We start from the raw sequence: 19,623 nt of genomic DNA, 5'->3' as shown, positions 1-19,623 counted from the left end.
CATGTCCTAGTGATGCAGAAACTAACTACATTTAATAACTATTAATTATAACTACAAACTACATTTGTGTTGCTTCAAAATAGTAGGATTGCTGTATAAGCAAAGTCCTGAAAACTTTAGGAAAGTTTTAATATTATTTTTGCACTACTTGAGAAATACTAATAACTATACTAACCTATATTTCAATTCGATTTTTACAAAATAAATGTATATGCAGCTTATTTTATTCCTGCCTATTGCCTAACTATTTTGTTTGTGTTTATTTTCTTTGACCAGAAACACATCACACACTGATGAAAGGGATGTTCTCTGAAGGATAGAGCTTGTGCCAGAGCTGGTGGGGTGCATAAACAGTCAATGTGCGGAACAACTGTTCTCAGGAATGAGGAAAAACAATTACTTTTTGAACATGACAACACCCTTAACACACATATTTCTGCAAATAAATATACTACACCACTACAATGTGACAACAAACAACAAAGCTAAAGAGCAATACAGATCATCTGAAAAGTATCATCCCAGCAGATATGGAACTACAGCTTGATGTCAATGGGAGGATATCATTAGGTGAAGCATTTCTTAGAATCATTATGTTCTTGTTCTTTTATGTGGTTATCTGGAGAACTAATATTATTTAATTTCAACAGCTCCTTCACAAGTTGGGATGGCCACTGCATTTTCAGAACACCACAGAGATGGTCAGGAGCAACAGGAGTGTAAGTTATCTGCTTGATATTGACAACTTGTATTCATACAAGTTGTACTGTATAAAGACATACATTTTCTGTTGTTGATTTGTTATCAAGTGAATGATGCCAAGGACCAGGGAGATTTTACTAGTATCAACAGTTATGGCAAGCAAAGGTTGCTGGGGACAGGAGCTTCAGGAGGTTCAAAACAAACAAGTCAAGTGAACTAGTCAGCAGTTCAAAATATTGTATGTATGCTAAATATGACTTAAAATGCCGGTTTTCATTTTCTTTTTTCTTTCTTTAGCTGGCACAGGTTCTGGACAAGACCCAAAGTCCAAACACACATAGCCTTTGTGAGCAAGATGGCTCTCACGCGGTCAGATTTTTGGAGTTTGGGTTTGGCTAATGACATGGATGGGATGGTAATCAGAGTGATCACACTCTTTGTTTCTTGTACTCTTTCTAACTGATTTTGTATTAATTGCATGTTTCATGTACTCTGTATTTTACTGACTGTGTGTTTGTATTCTGCCAGATCCTGAACAGCTGTCTTACAGTTATTGAGAAGGTATTGAAGCTGTTCTAAAATATGTAAATATATGTATAAAACATACTATATTATATCAAACAATTATAAGATATTACATTATGAAACTACATCTGTTACAGAGAGTATGGCGTGTTTGCTGCCAACAGCCATGTTATAGCTGCCTGGTTTCCACCATCAATTCGATGCAACACCTGCCGGTATCTTTATCATGATGATCCATGTTGCTGCTCCATATTCTTGTACCAACTCATTACTGTAGTCACATCAACACAACTGGTTTTTTGCTTTTCCAGGAAAATGCAGCAAATCTCCAACGGCTTCTCCTTCCAGTGTGGGAACCTGGACACTCTGTGTAAGTACATGTAGTTCAGTCTTTGCTATGAATATGGTGCAAAATGCGGGAGTGTGTAAAACCTGATGTGAGCACTTGCAGAAAAAAAAATCTGAGCTTGTGTGCATACATTTACACTTGTATAAAATATCCACATAACTGTGAACCAAATTTGAAGTCACAGAAGAAAAAAAAAGTTTTGTAGCTTGTAGGAAAAAAATGAACTTAGTGATGAAATGTTCACTTCCAGAAAAATACATATTTTTTAAATATATTTTCCATTACAACTGCAACTTTATTTATTACAACCTCTCAAATCAGTCATTACAACTTGACGAATCTGCTCTGTGGCAGTATACATCGACGAATCTGCGGTCTTGACTTTTGCTACACTTCTTGCGATAAATGTGTTGCAAAAGTCATTTTCACCTGTAGATGTGGGGGGAGGGAGGGGGAGGGGGGTTGGAGCGAAGGGGCGGAGCTATCAGAACAAATGTAAATGTATGTACACAAACTCAGATTTTTTTTCTACAAGTGCTCACATCAGGTTTTCACGCTCTCGCATTTTGCACCATATCTACCTTCATATTTGCTATTGTTTGTTTACTGTACAATGCAGTTTGCCATGCCGCAAATAGTGTTTCTATCTTTAAATTCAACGCTTCATTTAGTTGTATAATACAGATCCTACAACTTTATAATATAATGTTTGAATGTCAAAGTATACCTGTTGATATTGGAACATGTGGTATTAACAGATACTGAGGCCACAAGCTAGGGAGATTGTCTTTCTAGATCCCCTCCGTGGCACTGGCTGGAGAGATGATAGTCGCACCAAACCATTCAGGTTTTTTGGCGCACAGTTACATCACATCCGGACAGTGGTAGTTCTGTTTTCTATCTTTTTTTAATCTATGGCTCTGTTTTATTTCAACTAACATGGGATACATTGTATTAAATAAAAGGCATTGAACAGAACCAGAGATGCCACTTGACAGCGGGGCTGTTCTGTTTTACCCCTTAATGACTTTTTTTTTGGAAGTTCAAGTTTGTTCCTGTTCCAACAGTGTTCAAAGATTTTCTGCATGATTTTCGAGTACTTATAAAGTTGAAATAAATTGTACTTATTCTTAACTTTCACATGCATTGTGTTCACAGAAACCTTGCTCAGATCTTGTGCCCTGGGCCTTGGGCAAGTCTTGGTGTGGATGATGTCCAGGTTAGATTTGTTAAAATTATTCTACTGAAGAGTATGATGTAATTGTCAATTTTGACACTTTTCACACTACAGGGCCTACCAAGACAAGGGTTCTCGAACAACTGTGGGGTGTTTGTTTTGATGGTAAGATACTGGATGTACAGTATACATATAGTGGTCCTATTTTTCTGTTTATAATAATGTATACAAATGTATAATGCTTTCAGCATGCTATGCACTCCATTATTGCTCATAGTTTGAGACATGCTGTGATTTATTTATATCCAAAACAACATTCACAGAGGAATATTATTTGTCAATGAACACCATAGCATCACAACAACATAATATACTATTTCTTTATTTACAGTACGCATTTTACATTGTGGCAAGAGCCCAATTTGATTTCAATGAGGTATGTAGAAATAAGGGTTTCATATTTCAGTTTTTCATTGATATCACTTGTGGATACAAGACTTTTCAGGACATATGTTGTTGACCCATCTGATTGTGTGCTTTTTATATTCCAAGACAAACATGCAGCAAATTAGGCACTGGTGGTGCCTAGTTCTTCTCAAAAACGTTCCCATGCCGTATGTTTCTTTAATTTTACAATTCACATTTGCATTCTTGAGACTATTTGTTACACTGTAACCTGACTATATCATTTTTAATGAATGTTTTTAATGTTTGTCTTTCATTCACCAAGGTCTGAACAAGAGAGGTTGCAAGACTGCAAGAGGCGACGGGAGGAAAAGGCAATGCAGGTAGAAGTTGTTGAATCACAAATGATAAAGTCTTGAACCAGTGTGAGTGTTAAACATTTAACCTCTCTTTGTCAAATATATTTCAGGATGAAGAGGTTCCACAAAAGAAGCAGGCCATCATTTGAGATGGGGTCATGAGTGACCGCTGCTGGGGGGGAGCTGTTACAATCAGCTGTATTAGGTTCACTAATGCCTCAAAATGTATTAGTTGTCACGATCTGTCTGTGTATTATTTTTGTCCTGTCTTGTCTGTTGCTTTCTGTGTTCAATAAAATTGAAAGTCCTGAATTCAAAGTGTTAATGTACTCGAAGTATCAAAAGTAGAAGTACATGCGGAATGGCTCTGTTCACAGTATTATATTACCATTGATATTATCCTGTCAATTCTATCAATTTGTCAATACGATGGCACTTTTTTAATATATTTTTTAAAATACTGGTAGGAAATAATGTGATATTATTTCATTTATATCACATGTTTTTCAGTAAAAAGTGAGTAAATATACAATATTGCCTCTGAAATTAAAATTAAAAAGGTGTACGTTAAAAAACAAATGAAGGCCCTTTCTTGAAGTCATAACTCAAATAATTGATGCAATTAACATGCAAATAGACATTAAAATATGCTTTGAAGGCTGTTAATGTGTTTAATTTGAGTTTTACATTTTTAAATGCTGTTGCCATGGCGACAGATCACTCGCCATCATCACAGACCTCAAGGTATCATTATATATATATATTAATAATATAAGATATATGTTAAAATAGTTAATACTCTGACGCTATGATTAACAGAACAGAACTACTACCCCGGAAACAGGATGCAACGCGTCATCTGTGAAGCTCGTCACGTGCCTCAAAGGTTGAGAAGGAGAGGCGTTGAGGCTCTTATTATACATCCATGGGCCCCGCCCATCTTGAGCTCCCGCCCATCTTGATGTACTGCGCACTGCAGTGAGGGGTACTACGAGAAGGATAGCAGAGGCGTGTTGTTGTTTTCAAAACGGCTAAGGTTATGACTGGCGGGACCGACTTTATCAAAAGCTACTCGAATAACACGGACTCAGAGCCTGTAATGGATGTAGACATGGATTCTAGTCATATGGAGAGTGAGCGGGGTGAAATGGACAGTGGTATCCCGGCTGCGTGCTCTTCAAACGGCAGTGGCGGGGAGGAGGATGAGGCGGAGGCCATTGGCCGTCTGAGAGAAGCCGGGGGATCGAGTATTCACTACACCCCGGAAGGTGGTGGGGTGTTCTGCTGCGGCAGGGAGCAGGAGGTGTCGGTCGAGATTGGAGAAACGTATTTATGTCAACGAGCCGATAAGACATGGCGTGAGTGACGTCTCTTTTCAGTTAGCGGGTTAACGTTAGAAGCTTGCACTCTGCTTGTGTTTTAGGCCAAATTCACAACAAATTAAATTGAAATGTTGCGCAAAGTCTTATTGATTCTTGTGACAGTCAGACGTTACTGTGATATTTTTAATTTACAGCAGAGCAGCGGGGCTTTCTTGAACATTCGGCATGGGTTATAAAACCATAACAGTGCAAACAGCAGGCGTGCTAATACAATTTTATTTCTAATGGATTAAATAGAATAACGTTTCAGTTTGAGTGATTATGAGATTGCCGAATTGTATTATAGACCAACACATAACATGTCACTTTTTATCATTTGAGATAGTAATAAGTGGGTATGCAAAAAAGCAAAAAAACAAGTCAAGTCGCAGACAAATTAATGGAGTTTGGCGAGTCGTGATATTCAGCAGTTGCAAAGCTTATTATTTGTACCTGACACCAGTCTCATTGGATCTTTCTCACTTTCCAGATACAGCAGAGGTTATTCAGTCCCGACTGAATGAACAGGAGGGAAGGGAGGAGTTCTATGTCCACTATGTAGGATGTAAGTACATGAAATGATAATTATAATCATGAATGCAATGCACATTTAACACCTTAACATCTGCTACATCATCAACGTTTATTTGCTAATGCTCCATTGTCATTTTGCTTTCTTTGTATACCCTTTTCTTATTTGACCATACCAACTTTCTCCCCCTACCCACTACTCTGACAATGACCATGATGATCTTTTCTTTGGCATGCAGTCAACAGACGGCTAGATGAATGGGTGCTAAAGGGCCGCCTGGCACTCACCAAGCAGGTGAAGGATGCAGTGAGGAAGAGCACAGAGATCGGAGCCGTTGGGGATTTGGGTGAACAGCCTGAAAGGAAAATCACTCGCAACCAGAAGCGCAAGCATGATGAGATCAACCATGTACAGAAGGTACGGGTGTTTTCCGTTATGTCTGTTATATTTCATGCTGCTTTTCTAAATGGTAGATATGTATCTAATAGTGATTTATTTGCAGACGTACGCTGAGATGGACCCAACAACAGCTGCGCTTGAGAAGGAGCATGAGGCGGTAAGTTTCTGTTATTAAAGACTAGAAATACTGTAAGCAAATAACCTTGGTCTGCTTCTCTACATTATTTGGCTTGTGTATTTGTTGTTTGTGATTTAAGTTATTGTTCCTCACTGTACTCAATGGCATGTCTCTCCCTCAGATCACCAAAGTGAAATATGTGGATAAGATCCAGATAGGAAACTTTGAGATTGACGCCTGGTACTTTTCGCCGTTTCCAGAGGACTACGGCAAGCAGCCCAAGCTGTGGATCTGCGAGTATTGCCTTAAATACATGAAGTTCGAGAAGACCTTCAGACATCACCTTGTAAGTGCAGCTTACCCCTCGCTTTATGATCCTGGGAATGGTTGATTTTTTGCAAACAAAAGCCCCTATCTTTGAAATAGTCGGGAATATTGTACTTGCCAATGTATCTGTAGCTCCAATTTCCTCTATCCAAGTCTTAAGGATAGAGATATAACTTGTGAAATCAAATGTATTTTTCTTCTAAATGAACAGTCATAGTACATGTGCTGCAGAATGTCTTGAATTTTAACTCAAACTGAAAAAAACCGGAAAAGGTGCTTTTCTTTGACACACATGTGAAAGCAACATTTGATAATGTTTTGTACCAAGGTTAAAAAATAGCAGTGATTAAGTGACGACCTGACTGCAAGAGGTTTGAACTTTATGACTTTGTCTTCTCAGTCCCATTGTCAGTGGAAGCAGCCTTCAGGCAAAGAAATCTACAGAAGAAGCAACATATCGGTGTATGAAGTGGATGGGCGGGACCACAAGGTGAGTCCAACTGGAGGCTTTAGCAACACCTGAATATGAATTACTACTTAATGCTTAATAATGGTCTCTGGGTCAATTCTGTGTTTCTAGTGGAATAAAACTAGACGGATATTTATTTGAGGAATCAGTTTATTCTGTAAGAAATACTTTTTTTTGTGATGGTGTTGATCATCGTATGATTCATTGTTGGTCTCTGTTTGCAGATCTACTGTCAAAATCTTTGTCTTCTAGCAAAACTATTCCTCGACCACAAGACGCTTTATTTTGACGTAGAGCCCTTCATCTTCTACATTCTCACTGAAGTCAACAAACAGGGAGCACACATCGTCGGCTACTTCTCCAAAGTACGTTTTATTTTTTTAACTGGTGTCCGATCTCGCTTGTGTGCACCATGTGGAGTTTTATTTCTTAGCCACAGCTGTGTTTATATACCATGTTTCTTAATAATAGGCAATGTATGTATCTCTGTGGCAGTGTTGCATTTCTCTACTTACAAAACATTTTAAAAGTGTCTAAATCTCAATGTTTGGCTAACAATAGTGGTGGGGAGCATCTCATACTGAAATAATTAACAACTTGTTGTCTTTCCAGGAGAAAGAGTCTCCAGATGGGAATAATGTGGCGTGTATTCTCACACTGCCGCCGTACCAACGCAGAGGCTACGGGAAGTTCCTCATAGCCTTCAGTAAGTGAGAGACCATGACTGCAGCTAATATGTTTTTGAACAGCTAATGATGGAACATATTATTAAAAAAAATGCAGTTAATTAGGTCTTTTCATTATAGATTAGCCTATACACTCCCTAAAATTATATATATGTAGTTTACCTTCAATTTAATATTTTCTTTGTTAATGATCGCAGCCAAAAACACAAAACGAGCGTTATTTCAGCGTGATGTTTATCTTTTATTTTATTTCATTCTAAAATGTGGAAACTCACAAAACCCAATTTCTTGTCTTAACACTGAGTTTTTGCTGCTGTGTGTGCAGGTTATGAGCTGTCTAAGCTGGAGAGTGCAGTGGGTTCTCCAGAGAAGCCTCTGTCTGACCTGGGGAAGCTGAGCTACAGGAGTTACTGGTCCTGGGTCCTGCTGGAGATCCTGAGGGACTTCAGAGGAACGCTGTCCATCAAGGACCTCAGGTAGAGAGTCATATCTGTTTTTCACAAGTAGAATATTGAACATATTCATGAAACAACTGCAGCACTGACTATGTTTTTTGCCCTGTTTCTGTCAGTCTGTTCACATTTTCTTTTCCATTAACCAGTCTTTAAACACTGCCAGAGTATTATGGTGTTCCAGTTAGTGTTTACTTCCTGTCTGTCTCCTGCTGATTTTTCAGCTCTTTCTCTCATTTAACGTGTCTTGCTTTTTCTTCAAAACATGTTTTCTTTACTGGGGACAGTTCAAGCATGTATTCAAAGTTTTGTGCTTTCAAAAAATCGGAATATTCACGAGATATTCCAAAATTCATTGATAGGATTGGACATAGTCCTACGATTAGATTGTTATTAACAGTGGTCTGCTATATAGCAAGGGCATACTGTACAATGTCAAAAATAAGCCAATGGCAATCAACCTTTCAACTAAGCCGTGTAATACTGTACGATAACAAGATTCATTACCATCAGACACCAAGCCATTTTTCTTATCTGATTTTGATGCTCATATCAGACCCTCCTCCCTCTCCTTGTCCCTCAGCCAGATGACCAGCATCACGCAGAGTGACATCATCAGCACGCTGCAGTCGCTCAATATGGTGAAATACTGGAAAGGTCAGCACGTTATCTGTGTGACGCCCAAACTGGTAGAGGAGCACCTGAAGAGCGCCCAGTACAAAAAACCACCAATCACAGGTAGGTCCAGACATTTCATATTAGGCATTGCAATTCTTTTATTCCCTTAATTCGACCTTCATTCTGACTGAAACAATAATACCAACATTTTTAGTTTTTTAGGGTTTAAAACCAGAAAAAGATGGATGGTTTCTTCCTAGCTTTGTGTCTTATGAAAATGTTTCTCTTTTGTGTGTTGTCTCTTCCACAGTTGACACTATGTGTTTGAAGTGGGCGCCCCCAAAAAATAAACAAGTCAAGCTGTCCAAGAAGTGAGAAGCCGAGCCAGTGATATCGATCTGTTTTTATATCATCCTTAAATGGCAAAATAACCTGCTGTTATGAACACCCTTGTGTCATTGCTAGCATCTGTCAGTATTTTCTTAAAATATGTATAAAAAATGGCAAGTGTCCTGATTCCTTCTTTTCCTGTGTACAAACAGGTTATACCTTTCTTTAAATTCTAAAATCTTCTTTTTAGGGCTGTCAAGTTAACGCTGTAACGCAACATTTTTTTAACGCCACTAATTATTTTAACGCGATTAACGCATGTGTATTTTTTGTTCTCAGCCGCCCCGTAGTTTCAGAGCGCATCGAGTTTAAAATACCATCTACAAGCTGATGCTGACAGCCCCGCTCCTGCCGTCCGCTTGTGGCAGACCACACTTCCACGCTCACCGGCAGGCACCGACTGGCCATTGGGAGGACCGGGAGGGTGTGTGTATGTGTGGCCCGAGCGAGCGAGAGAGAGACCTTGCGTGTATTGTTGTTGTTAGCATCTGGTGCTAGCTAGCTGCGCTAACGGATATAAGGAGCTGTTTCAATGAAAACAGAGGAGCGACATTTCGCCGACAACTGCGCCGAGCACTTGACTTTATGCAGGAAGCCAGACAGTGGGACATTGTACGAAAAGTCAGCACACTCACCACGGATAATGTGCGCAACATGATTGCAGCGTCCAGGCAGCTCCCGTTCGAGCATATGCCTCCATCACACGCACGTGCACACACACACACTTTGTATTGTATTATTGTATGAGAGAGGTTCCAGGTTGAATTGAGGCGAATATTTTTAATGTTCAGAGGTTGTTGTGTTTAATATTCATTAGAATATTTGTCATTGTTCAAATGATAATAAACATTTGCATAAAGCATATTTGTCCACTCATATGTTGATAAGAGTATTAAAAACTTGAAAAATATTCCTCTAAGGTGCATTTAGAACAGATAAAAAATGTGCGATTAATCGCGATTAACTATGGACAATCATGCGAATAAATATTTTAATCGACTGACAGCCCTACTTCTTTTCCTTATTGACTTTTTTTACGATGCATTTTTTACATTTACAAATTCACTTAATTTGTAAGTAAGCTTGTAATCAACATTTGTTATTTGTTTTTTACACTTGTTTTATTTCCTTTCATAAAATGCAATCAACAACAAATTGGACTGTTTGACACAACCAACATTACATTTAATTTAGCTGACGCTTTTATCCAAAGCGACTTAAAATAAGTGCATTCGACCAAGAAGATACAAACTTGAACCAACACAGGCATACATTTCTTAGGGGAAATTGCCAAAATGTTCCTTTATTATCCCATTCTAAAAGTCAACATCACCTATTTTGTATTTATACTATTGAAAACAAATCTGAAACATCACCACACTCAACACGTTTCTGTAAAGAATGTTCGTAACATTATTTGTAGAGTATAAAAAAGGGCTAATATGCAATAAAGAGGTGTAGTAATACAATGCTGCATTAATTTGAGGTCATTGGGTCAAATGACATTAAAACTATTGAGGTATGTCCTATTGTCCAGTTTACCAATAAAATGGCCGTTTCTCAATCTCGAGGATACTGGCTTCCAAGCCAATATTTCAAGGATGCTACGTCATCGAGTGCCGCCGAAGGACTGTTCCAATCTCCAGCATACTTGGAATTCCGGGAAATTTCGAGGCTGCACATGGGTAGACTTTGCGTCCTTAAAATCCCCACAATGCTTTGCGCACGAACCAATTTCCAAAACCCTTGCGGAGAATGGCTGAACCGACGCAGCACACATTTAAATCTAAGTATGTAGTGGCGTAGAACATGTGTTGGTAAATGTTATTTTGTTACATTTGTTTGTTATCACCAAAAATGTGTTCCATGAAAGTAAAGCAAGTTCATAAATAGATAGACATCGTGAGGTATTTATTTTCGGTACAGTTTATGTTGAAACCGTTAGAGAGAGTGGCACACTTGTTAGACTGTTCCATTCTTCTTCGTTTTCCGAAGCCGTGGCTTGGAAGCATACTTGCTTCGTTTCTGAAGGAAGTGACTTGGAAGTACGCGACTACCAAACCAGCATCCTCAAGATTGAGAAACGGCCAATCTGTTATGGATTGGGTGGTCCGTGCGCAAAGCATTGTCGGGATTTTAAGGACGCAAAGTATACCCATGTGCAGCCTCGAAATTTCCCCCAAACCAAGGACGCGGCCTCGGTGGAATTCCAAGTATGCTGGAGATTGGAACAGTCGTTCGGCGGCACTCGTAGCATCCTTAAAATATTGGCTTGGAAGCCAGTATCCTCGATTGAGAAACGGCCAGAGTCACTGGGTCACAAGACATGGAAGCCATTAAAAAATAGAAGACTAATAGAAAAACAGCTGAATTTTAAATATCAATATTCACATATAATAAAAAGAGTCCTAAATTCCAAATACAATATCTGGTATGAAGTTGGAGCCAATTGGTCACATGACAAAATAAACTGTAGTTTTAGACCGCACCGTACGCATGCTGGTTGACTAGTACAGCTACACGGAACGGGGCCACGTTGATTGCTTACACCTGTAGCTGCCAGGGGCGTCGCCTGGACCTGAAAACATTCAGGGCTTAGCCCACAGTGGCGGCGGCCGCGGCGCTACAGTGGAATTTTCTACTGCAACACGCACACACAGTACGCCCGCGACTGTTACAATGAAGGCTCGATAATCAGCTCACTGATTAGGCAGGGGTAAATTGCTATTTCTTATGAGTGGGGGGCGGACCTCACCTCCAGGGTGGTCCGCGGGGATGTTCCCCCGGGAAGATTTTTTTAAATATTGAAGTTAAAAGCATCAATCTGGTGCACTTTGAGAGCAGCATTAAGAGATCTATGGATACATCTCTCAACACCCATATAAAACAGAACTGTATACAGATTTTGTATACTTTTTCTTTATGGATATTTTACAAATCACTCCCCTTTTAAACTCTATTCTTGTTTTACTGCCATATAGACGATAATGATCATATGAAGGTGTGCCGCGGAAATAATCTTTTGAATAATTTGTGACCAAACCGTTTGAGACCCACTGAGATAACGGCACATTCACACCAACCTTTTATAGTCCGGTTGAATCTAACCCTGGTGCGTTTAGCCGCTTGGTGCGGTTCATTTGGGTCGGTGTGAACGCAGTCCGAGACCTCTGAAGTGAACTAAACAACCGGACTCTGGTCCGCTAAAATAGGTGGTCTCGGAACGCTTGCTTGCGAACTCTAGAGCGGTTCATTGCTGGTGTGAACGCAGTCCGCACCAAAACATAGGAAGCGTAGTATTTACGTGTCACAAGAACGCGGATGTCTTAAAAAAAAAATCTTTAGCAAAAGAGTCTTTCAAGACATCCGCGGTTGTTAATTTAAAGAGTGAAGCAGAATTAAGTCTTGAACAGTGTCGTGTAAAGTAAAAATGCTCCGTCAACAACATAAAAGTAAGAACACCTGTCGTCGGTGAAACGCCCCTCCTTTCTGCAGAACGTCTCTCATTATGTTATAATGTTTTTTAACGGACGTTGTCTGATTATATAATCATATGCGCGGGCCGCTAGTGTCTGTTGATCTCCAGATTAACAGCAGCATAAGAATAACCTGCCGAAAGTGCCGATGCTCCATGGGGGAGGCTCCGGTAGAAATTGCCGGGATTTGCGTTTTTACCCCCTTAATATCTGACCAATGGTTGAACAGCATTTCCGTGCACATGACTTGTGTTTAAGTTTATAGTCCGTTTGAGTTTTGCCCGTGTGAACGCAAACCGAACCTTGAAAATGAAACAATGTAACAAACTGTCGTCTGGTGCGCACCAGAGAAGCGGACTATTAGGTGTGAATGCAAGAAAAAAAGTGAACTATCTAAACCAGGGGTATGGAAGCAAACAAGAGACAGAAGTATTTGAATTTTATTAGACACCGAATTTATAGCATTGAAAATAATTACTTTGAAAATCATGAATCTGAATTTTTTTTGCTCCGAATTTATCTATGTGAAATAAAAATGTAAAAATTCAAGTTAAAAAAATTCGAATGTTCAAATTCAGATCCCAAAAATTCAAGTGAAAAAAATTCGACGTCAAATATTTCGGTGTTTAAAATTCGATGTAAAAAAATTCGGTGTGTAAAATTCGACGTCAAAAATTGCGATGCAGCCTCATCCGGGCTACTCAGACAGGATAAGCAATCGAGCCCTAATGCAATCAAACCGACTTCTGGCCTATCAGAGCCAAGCGGCAAACCCCGGGACAGTGCGGTGAAGCCCAATGCTGCAAACTGTAGGCGATGGATGCAGATGGGAGCAATTCCCGTAGACCCTTTGTTAAAATGTCCAACTTAACATCAGAAAATGAACATGTTTCTAGCCTGGATCTACAAAAACATATTCTGTATATAGTTAGATTCCCCCTTCATGACAACGGGACTGCTGCTCCTAGCTCCGTTAGCTCCGTGAAGCTACAGCGGCTCAGCTCATGAGGAGAACACTACTTGAACTCGGCCGTGTTTGTTGTGTTGTTCCTGGTGGACTATTCGTCCTGCAAATATAGGATCTATCTGCGGTTGAAACAGACCGTCCATGAATGCAGTTTCTTCGGTAAGTCAACCCTGCGTACTTTATGTTATGTTACTGGTGTTTTTATTAAGCTAACGTTAATGAATGTTTAGAGTTGGGGTAGCATTTGAGCAATCGTAGCTCCATCTGTGCTAACGATGCTATGCGTAGCATCCAAGAGTGTAAAACATTAAGTGGGATGCTACTGTATACCAAAAGGCTTCTGAGCGAGGTTGCTAAAATAAGGTCATCCTTGTACGTTAGATAGTTAGTTTGCTATTTAGGTTACTGTATGCATTGTTAAGGTTCGTTTAAATTCGCTATGCTCTACTATAGCATAAAATAGACTAGCTAACGTCAACGTATTGTTGAAGAAAGGCTTAGTGTATATTAAATCAACCTCACAATGAAATATGTGTACCTTTTTTAAAATATGAACGTCACATTTCAAGATGGTCCAGAAATAACGCTCCCTTAGATATTGTAATATGGTTTGTTGAACTGGAGTTATTTATTGCAGCTAACCGCCTATCCGACGAACGACCCAAACATTGTTGTTTTTAATATTATTACCAATGCCTCTTTTAATTGTATTATCATCACACTTGAGAAACAGCCTCATCGTGGCTGTAGAACAGAACATGTAACTTAATGCCTGCATTTAAGGACGATGAATAGCGTAGTAGTCAATGCTTTAGTGACAAGGAAATGATTTGTTTAAATATTAGATATGACGTTATCTGTGACTTCAGTGGAAATGAAGCTTATCCATTGCATTGCATTTGTTCAATAGGTTTGTGTGTTACCCTTACGTGTGTGATACATATGAATATGGCATATGAAAACAAATTAATTTGACTGACTCATGAGAAACACATCCAAAGTAACAGTAAAATAAAAAGGACCTACACAATAATACTCAATCAAACTGATACAGTATAAGGACTGTGATATCCAGCAATTTCTTAAGTATAACAATAAGATTATGACCTGTTTTTAAAAGAAGATAACAAGTTGTTTGCATGGAAAGAAGTCTGTAACCCATGCATGTAACTTTACATCTGTTTGTTCAAAGTGTCCTCAAGGTGATCCAGACAGGCTGGACCAGAGGAGGAGAGACAGATCTGGACTCCTAACAGCAGAGAACTTCAGCACGGATTCCAAGGTACACCTTTTTCATGCTTTACAAAGAATGCATAAAGTAATGACTCCAATACACTGATAGACATGCCATTAAACATGGCTGAATACTAGATCACCTACACATCAGTGAAGTTGAGTGGACTTTATTAGCAAAAGGTTACATTTACATTTTACCAAGCAACATCACATAGTGAGAGCTGCGACCCTTTGTCTTTCAGTGAGACAACCGAACAGAGCAAGCTTCTACAGTTGCACTAAGTTTTGATAACAGTTAAATATTATTTTAATAATACATTTATTTCAATGTTGATGAATTTAGAACGGTTGATTCATAATCTGATTATCTTTGTAGTACACTGTTGGATTTAAAAAAACACATTCAAATAAAAAAATCATTATATTTATGAACAAACAAACACACCTCTTTCTTAAATAACACACTTGCTCTGCAATAATATGTTTTTTGATATTTCTGTTAGGAAAGGACACGCCTGAGAGACTGGACTGCTTCACCATGTTCTCTTTCTCTGAGGGTCCAGAAGAACATCCAAGAGGGAAAGGAAAAGCTGATGTTATGAGATTTAAGAGCAGTACAGGACATTCACTAAGAGACACTTGTATTGTAACACAAAGACCTGCACACTGACTAGTTTTGTAGTCTAACAGGAACTTCATTTGTGTTGTTTTGTGTTTTACGTGGCACCTCAGAGACAGTGTGATTATTGTCAGGCCTATAAAGTTTGGCCAAAAAAAAGTCAGCTGATCAAATGCATTTGCACTTTGAGCTTCACATCACTTGTGCCTTGTGCCGCCGAGTTTGGAACGTCATAAATAAATGGTGCCAATCTTCAGTCGGATGTGAATGTGTAATCTAACATTTTCAGTAAGAATAACGGACAAAAGGAGTGCAAATACAATTTATTGAAATGTGAACTAAAAGTTATCAAGCATGAACCATCACCATTTTTTTTTTTAAATAAAAACGAAATAATATAAATAAGTTACACTAAATGTTAATCTGTTAATTGACAGGCTAGGCCTGTGCAGGTGGTAACAGCTATGCCCAGCATGGGCTAAGTTCTGTAGGTGGTGCAGGTCCTCCTCCATCAGGTCTGGTCCTCCTCCATCAGGTCTGCAGGGTCTTTCCCTGCGAGGAGGACTCCTCGCAGGGAAAGACCCTCAGCCCTCTCCGGCCAAACCAACAGACAGGACGTTCATAAAGCTGAGGTCTCCCCCAAAGTCTCTAATCATCCATCCTGTGAATATGAGAGGGGAACAAATAGTGTAATAGATGCTTTGGACAATAAGAAATATAAAGTTAACTGTTGAGTTGCTCAGTTTTTTAGATTGACAGGGTTTAATAACACAAACAAAAGGAGAGAAATAAAGATTGGTCTTTCAATAAATTGTGTTGATTTTGTCTTTTGAATTGTTTGTCTGAAGTCAAGTAGCTAGAACTGTTACTTATAGTTTGAATGATACAGTCTGGTTATAATGTGTGGAGGAGGCATCACAGGTAAGAACACCATTTGTTGTGTTCCATCCACAACAAATTGATGTGTGTGTATTTATTTATCTACTATTTCTTGAATCATTGCTGTCAGTCCAAAACAAGAGATTTTGTTTTGGTAACATTTAAAAAAAAAAAACATCTCTTTTCCACTACACTATCTTGAATACTTTAGTTTTTACGTCACTACATTTAACTAACAGCTTTAACATTGTAAAGGTGTCACTTCGGACTCTGGGTAATTATGACAGCATGTCCTACTCAGAGCCCTAGAGTCTCTCGGGCTCTGGTCCTACTATTTTGAGACTTTGAACAAACCAGACCTTCATCTATTAATGTAGAAAATAGTCGGCACATTACACCATTATGAAAGTAATAATTAGTTAGCTCATTGTTCAAATGAGCTCCAACTACAACAGTTAAGTCAACTCGTGCATCGGTAATAACAATAAATCAAATGATATAATATAATAGTATAACTTGTGTCTACTTTAAATACTCTAACAACACTTTCCTAATTATACTAGCATACTTTTACTAAAGTAACATTAACATGTTTAAATGCAGGGCTTTTGTAAGAGAGTATTTCGTATAGTGTAGCATGGTCTACTTGACTTATCTAACCGAAGTGATCGTTACGTTACTTTGCAAACCGCCCCCCCCCCCACACACACACAAAAGGACACGGTAACGTTGTGATTCACTTCAATTAATGATAACTACGGAGCTTGCTAACAGCAAGGCACAAGGCTACTTCACTCATTTAGCTAGCTAATGTAAGATACAAATGCTGTCGAGCCCTCACTGCTTGTAAGATAAAGAGCACAAACTGACTACTTACCCGAGCGGCGAGCCCCGCTGTTCTCCGTCATTTTTCTCCCGGGTTGTTGTGATCACATGACTGACAAAGCCGTGCTCTGATAGGCCAAGTCAGTTTGATTGCATTAGGGCTCGATTGCTTATCCTGTCTGAGTAGCCCGGATGATGATGCATCGCAATTTTGGACATCCAATTTTATACACCGAATTTTTTGACATCGAATTTTTTGACGTCGAATTTTTGGGATCTGAATTTGAACATTCGAATTTTTTTCACTTGAATTTTTACATTTTTATTTCACATAGGTAAATTCGGAGCAAAAACATTCAGATACATGATTTTCAAAGTAATTATTTTCAATGCTATAAATTCGGTGTCTAATAAAATTCAAATACTTCTGTCTCTTGTTTGCTTCCATACAGGGGTCTTCAACTAAAATTCAACGAGGTCCAGTCAGAGAAAATATCCCCATGCAAAGGTCCGGAACATCAAAATGTCTAACTTGCTTCATGAATTAGTGTGATATATATTGAAGCAGCTTTATCAACGTCTGCATGTAATCAACAACTGACTGCCAATCAAATAAAGAAAGTACAATTTAAAAACAACAATATTTATTGTCAATTAACATTCAGGGCTCGACATTAACGACTGCCCGATGGCCCGGGGCCATCTAGTATTTAGCTCGGGCAATGAAGCCTCACCTGCTGGTTGCCCGATCGGGCAATCTATTATGCCAGTATCATGCAGCTCGCGGATCCAGTAATGAGTGAGTCGACAGTAAAACTAAACTTATCTATAACTAGTTTAGGTAGTTTGAGAGGTAAGTAAAATAGCTACGTGTGATATTCTAACCTGAAGTGTGTGTTTTGTCCGCTCACCGCTGCATGTGATGATGCAGAGCTGCGTGTCGACTCGTCAGCCTACTCAGCTGATCTCTCTCTCCCGTCAGATTAGACTTCACTCGCGTTCATGTCCATATCGATCAGATCCAGCTAGTTCTAGCTAATGATATGACTACCTGCTTATTAAAAGACACCTACACAATAAGTGTCGCTATGCAACTGGGTGAGGCCGCAAAGTATAGCGCAGCATTATGTATTTGTTTACATGCCCACCGGAACCCCGAGGCATTACCAACAGATCAACGCACAATCAACCCACACAGGACATCTCGTTCTCCACATTAAGTGTTAGACATTATAATTGACTATTCATGTCTGTCACATACTCTTCTTGTCTGTCACATAAGTGGCGCAACTGAAGCGGTATTGTGCTGAAGGGAAATAGTTTTGACCGGACATTTTGACCGAAGAGATTTAGATTTGCCGGCTAATGGGAACTCTGACGTCGTCATTTTGTGTGCTTCGCGGATGCGCTCGGCTCCTCTCGACTGCTGCTCGACTGCTGCTCGGGTCTGCTCGGTCAGCTTCCGGATGAGGAGGCATTCGTTCGACCAACTTACAGTAGATAACATTACAAACATTTTTAACAGGGTTCATACTAGTGTAAATAATGTTTGTTTTGGCAGTTATAACTGAATGTAATGTTTTCTACTTTTTTACATCTGGGAAGGCATTTGCCTTCATCAGATGGAAAGCGTCTTGACCAACAACTTAAGTGTTTCTTATAGCTATGCAGGGCATGCAAGCGAGCAAACACAAACAAGAACAAACAAACAAACAAGTGAAATGAAGAATAAAATTGAAATTGTACAATATAATATTGTGGTGGTTCATCTTATAATTCAGTCTAGAGAATGCACCAGACAGCATCTAAGACCTGCAAAAATCTAAATTTTCTAGGGGGACGGAGGCCCCCCAAACCCTTCGTGCCATTTCGTCCGCGCGCATTTTTCAGGGCAATCTCTATTGGGCTCAGGGCCATCTGTAAATTAGCTTAGATGGCCCACAGGGCCATCTCCCAAAATCCTTAATGTCATGCACTGACATTACTTAAATACTGTGGATATGTGTAATGTTCCTCTCGGGCTGCATTTACAAATAAAATAGAGAAAATAAATAAAATATCTTTTGAAAATGTGTGCATCTTAAAAGTGCTTAATTTTAGATAAATAAAATAAAGTGTAGCAGCAGCTTGAGTTTCTCTTTTTCTTTGTTAACCGTTTCACATCATGGCTTAACAGTTTCAGACGATTATAGAACAATATCAGTCTTTACACATCAAAACAACTGAACAGTTTAAAGTGTCTCTTTCTTTCCCTCTTATATTGCAGTCCCTCACTCACTTTGTTTAAATTCAATGTGAGAATTGAACTTGAGCTTGTCCTGCCAGGAGTTTGTAAATCTGGGCTGACATGGAGTCAGGGCTATTCTCACACACATGCAGGTGCTCATTGGTTTCAGTGATGCAAACACAGGTATGGTGAAAAAAGAGAGAACTATTCGAAGCAGGAAAAAACAGTGTAATATACCATCTGACAAAGGCCTGTGCTATAATGCTTAAATTAACTGTTCTTTATAATATACTCAGATCAATAGGAGACAGAGATGTTAAGTTATAAATCAAGGGTTTTTATTATTATTTACAGCAGGGGTGGGGAACCTTTTTCCTTTCAATTTTTACAACATCCTCTGAGGGTCGTACAAATTATTGAACTCAACCTCTTCTTAAAAAAACTAAAATCACAGCCCATTCATTTGGCCTTTCTTTCATTCTGTGCAAAGAAAAAGCAACCTCTTAATCCAGATATCTCACCATG

The 19,623-nt window shown here is 39.1% G+C and overlaps 1 protein-coding gene across 1 annotated transcript; it reads left to right on the top strand.

The window, feature by feature from the left end:
• The first annotated feature begins 4,109 nt into the window (after positions 1-4,109).
• Positions 4,110-8,982, top strand: kat8 (K(lysine) acetyltransferase 8). Its single transcript, XM_034232872.1, has 11 exons — positions 4,110-4,875; positions 5,369-5,443; positions 5,649-5,827; positions 5,913-5,966; positions 6,109-6,273; positions 6,655-6,744; positions 6,948-7,088; positions 7,336-7,429; positions 7,735-7,885; positions 8,445-8,599; positions 8,790-8,982. The coding sequence occupies exons 1-11, from the start codon at positions 4,557-4,559 to the stop codon at positions 8,852-8,854; spliced, it is 1,488 nt and encodes a 495-aa protein (XP_034088763.1). The 5' UTR covers positions 4,110-4,556; the 3' UTR covers positions 8,855-8,982.
• Positions 8,983-19,623: the final 10,641 nt, after the last annotated feature.

The sequence above is a fragment of the Gymnodraco acuticeps genome, unplaced genomic scaffold (genome assembly GCF_902827175.1).
Source record: "Gymnodraco acuticeps unplaced genomic scaffold, fGymAcu1.1, whole genome shotgun sequence".
NCBI lineage: Eukaryota > Metazoa > Chordata > Actinopteri > Perciformes > Bathydraconidae > Gymnodraco > Gymnodraco acuticeps.
This window is presented reverse-complemented; position numbering and strand designations above follow the sequence as displayed.

Excerpts from the sequence above, each read along its gene's own strand:
- kat8 (XM_034232872.1), top strand. The coding sequence starts at position 4,557 with ATGACTGGCGGGACCGACTTTATCAAAAGCTACTCGAATAACACGGAC. Across the intron at positions 5,828-5,912 it reads AGATCAACCATGTACAGAAG|ACGTACGCTGAGATGGACCC; the intron begins GTACGGGTGTTT and ends ATTTATTTGCAG. Across the intron at positions 7,430-7,734 it reads GAAGTTCCTCATAGCCTTCA|GTTATGAGCTGTCTAAGCTG; the intron begins GTAAGTGAGAGA and ends CTGTGTGTGCAG.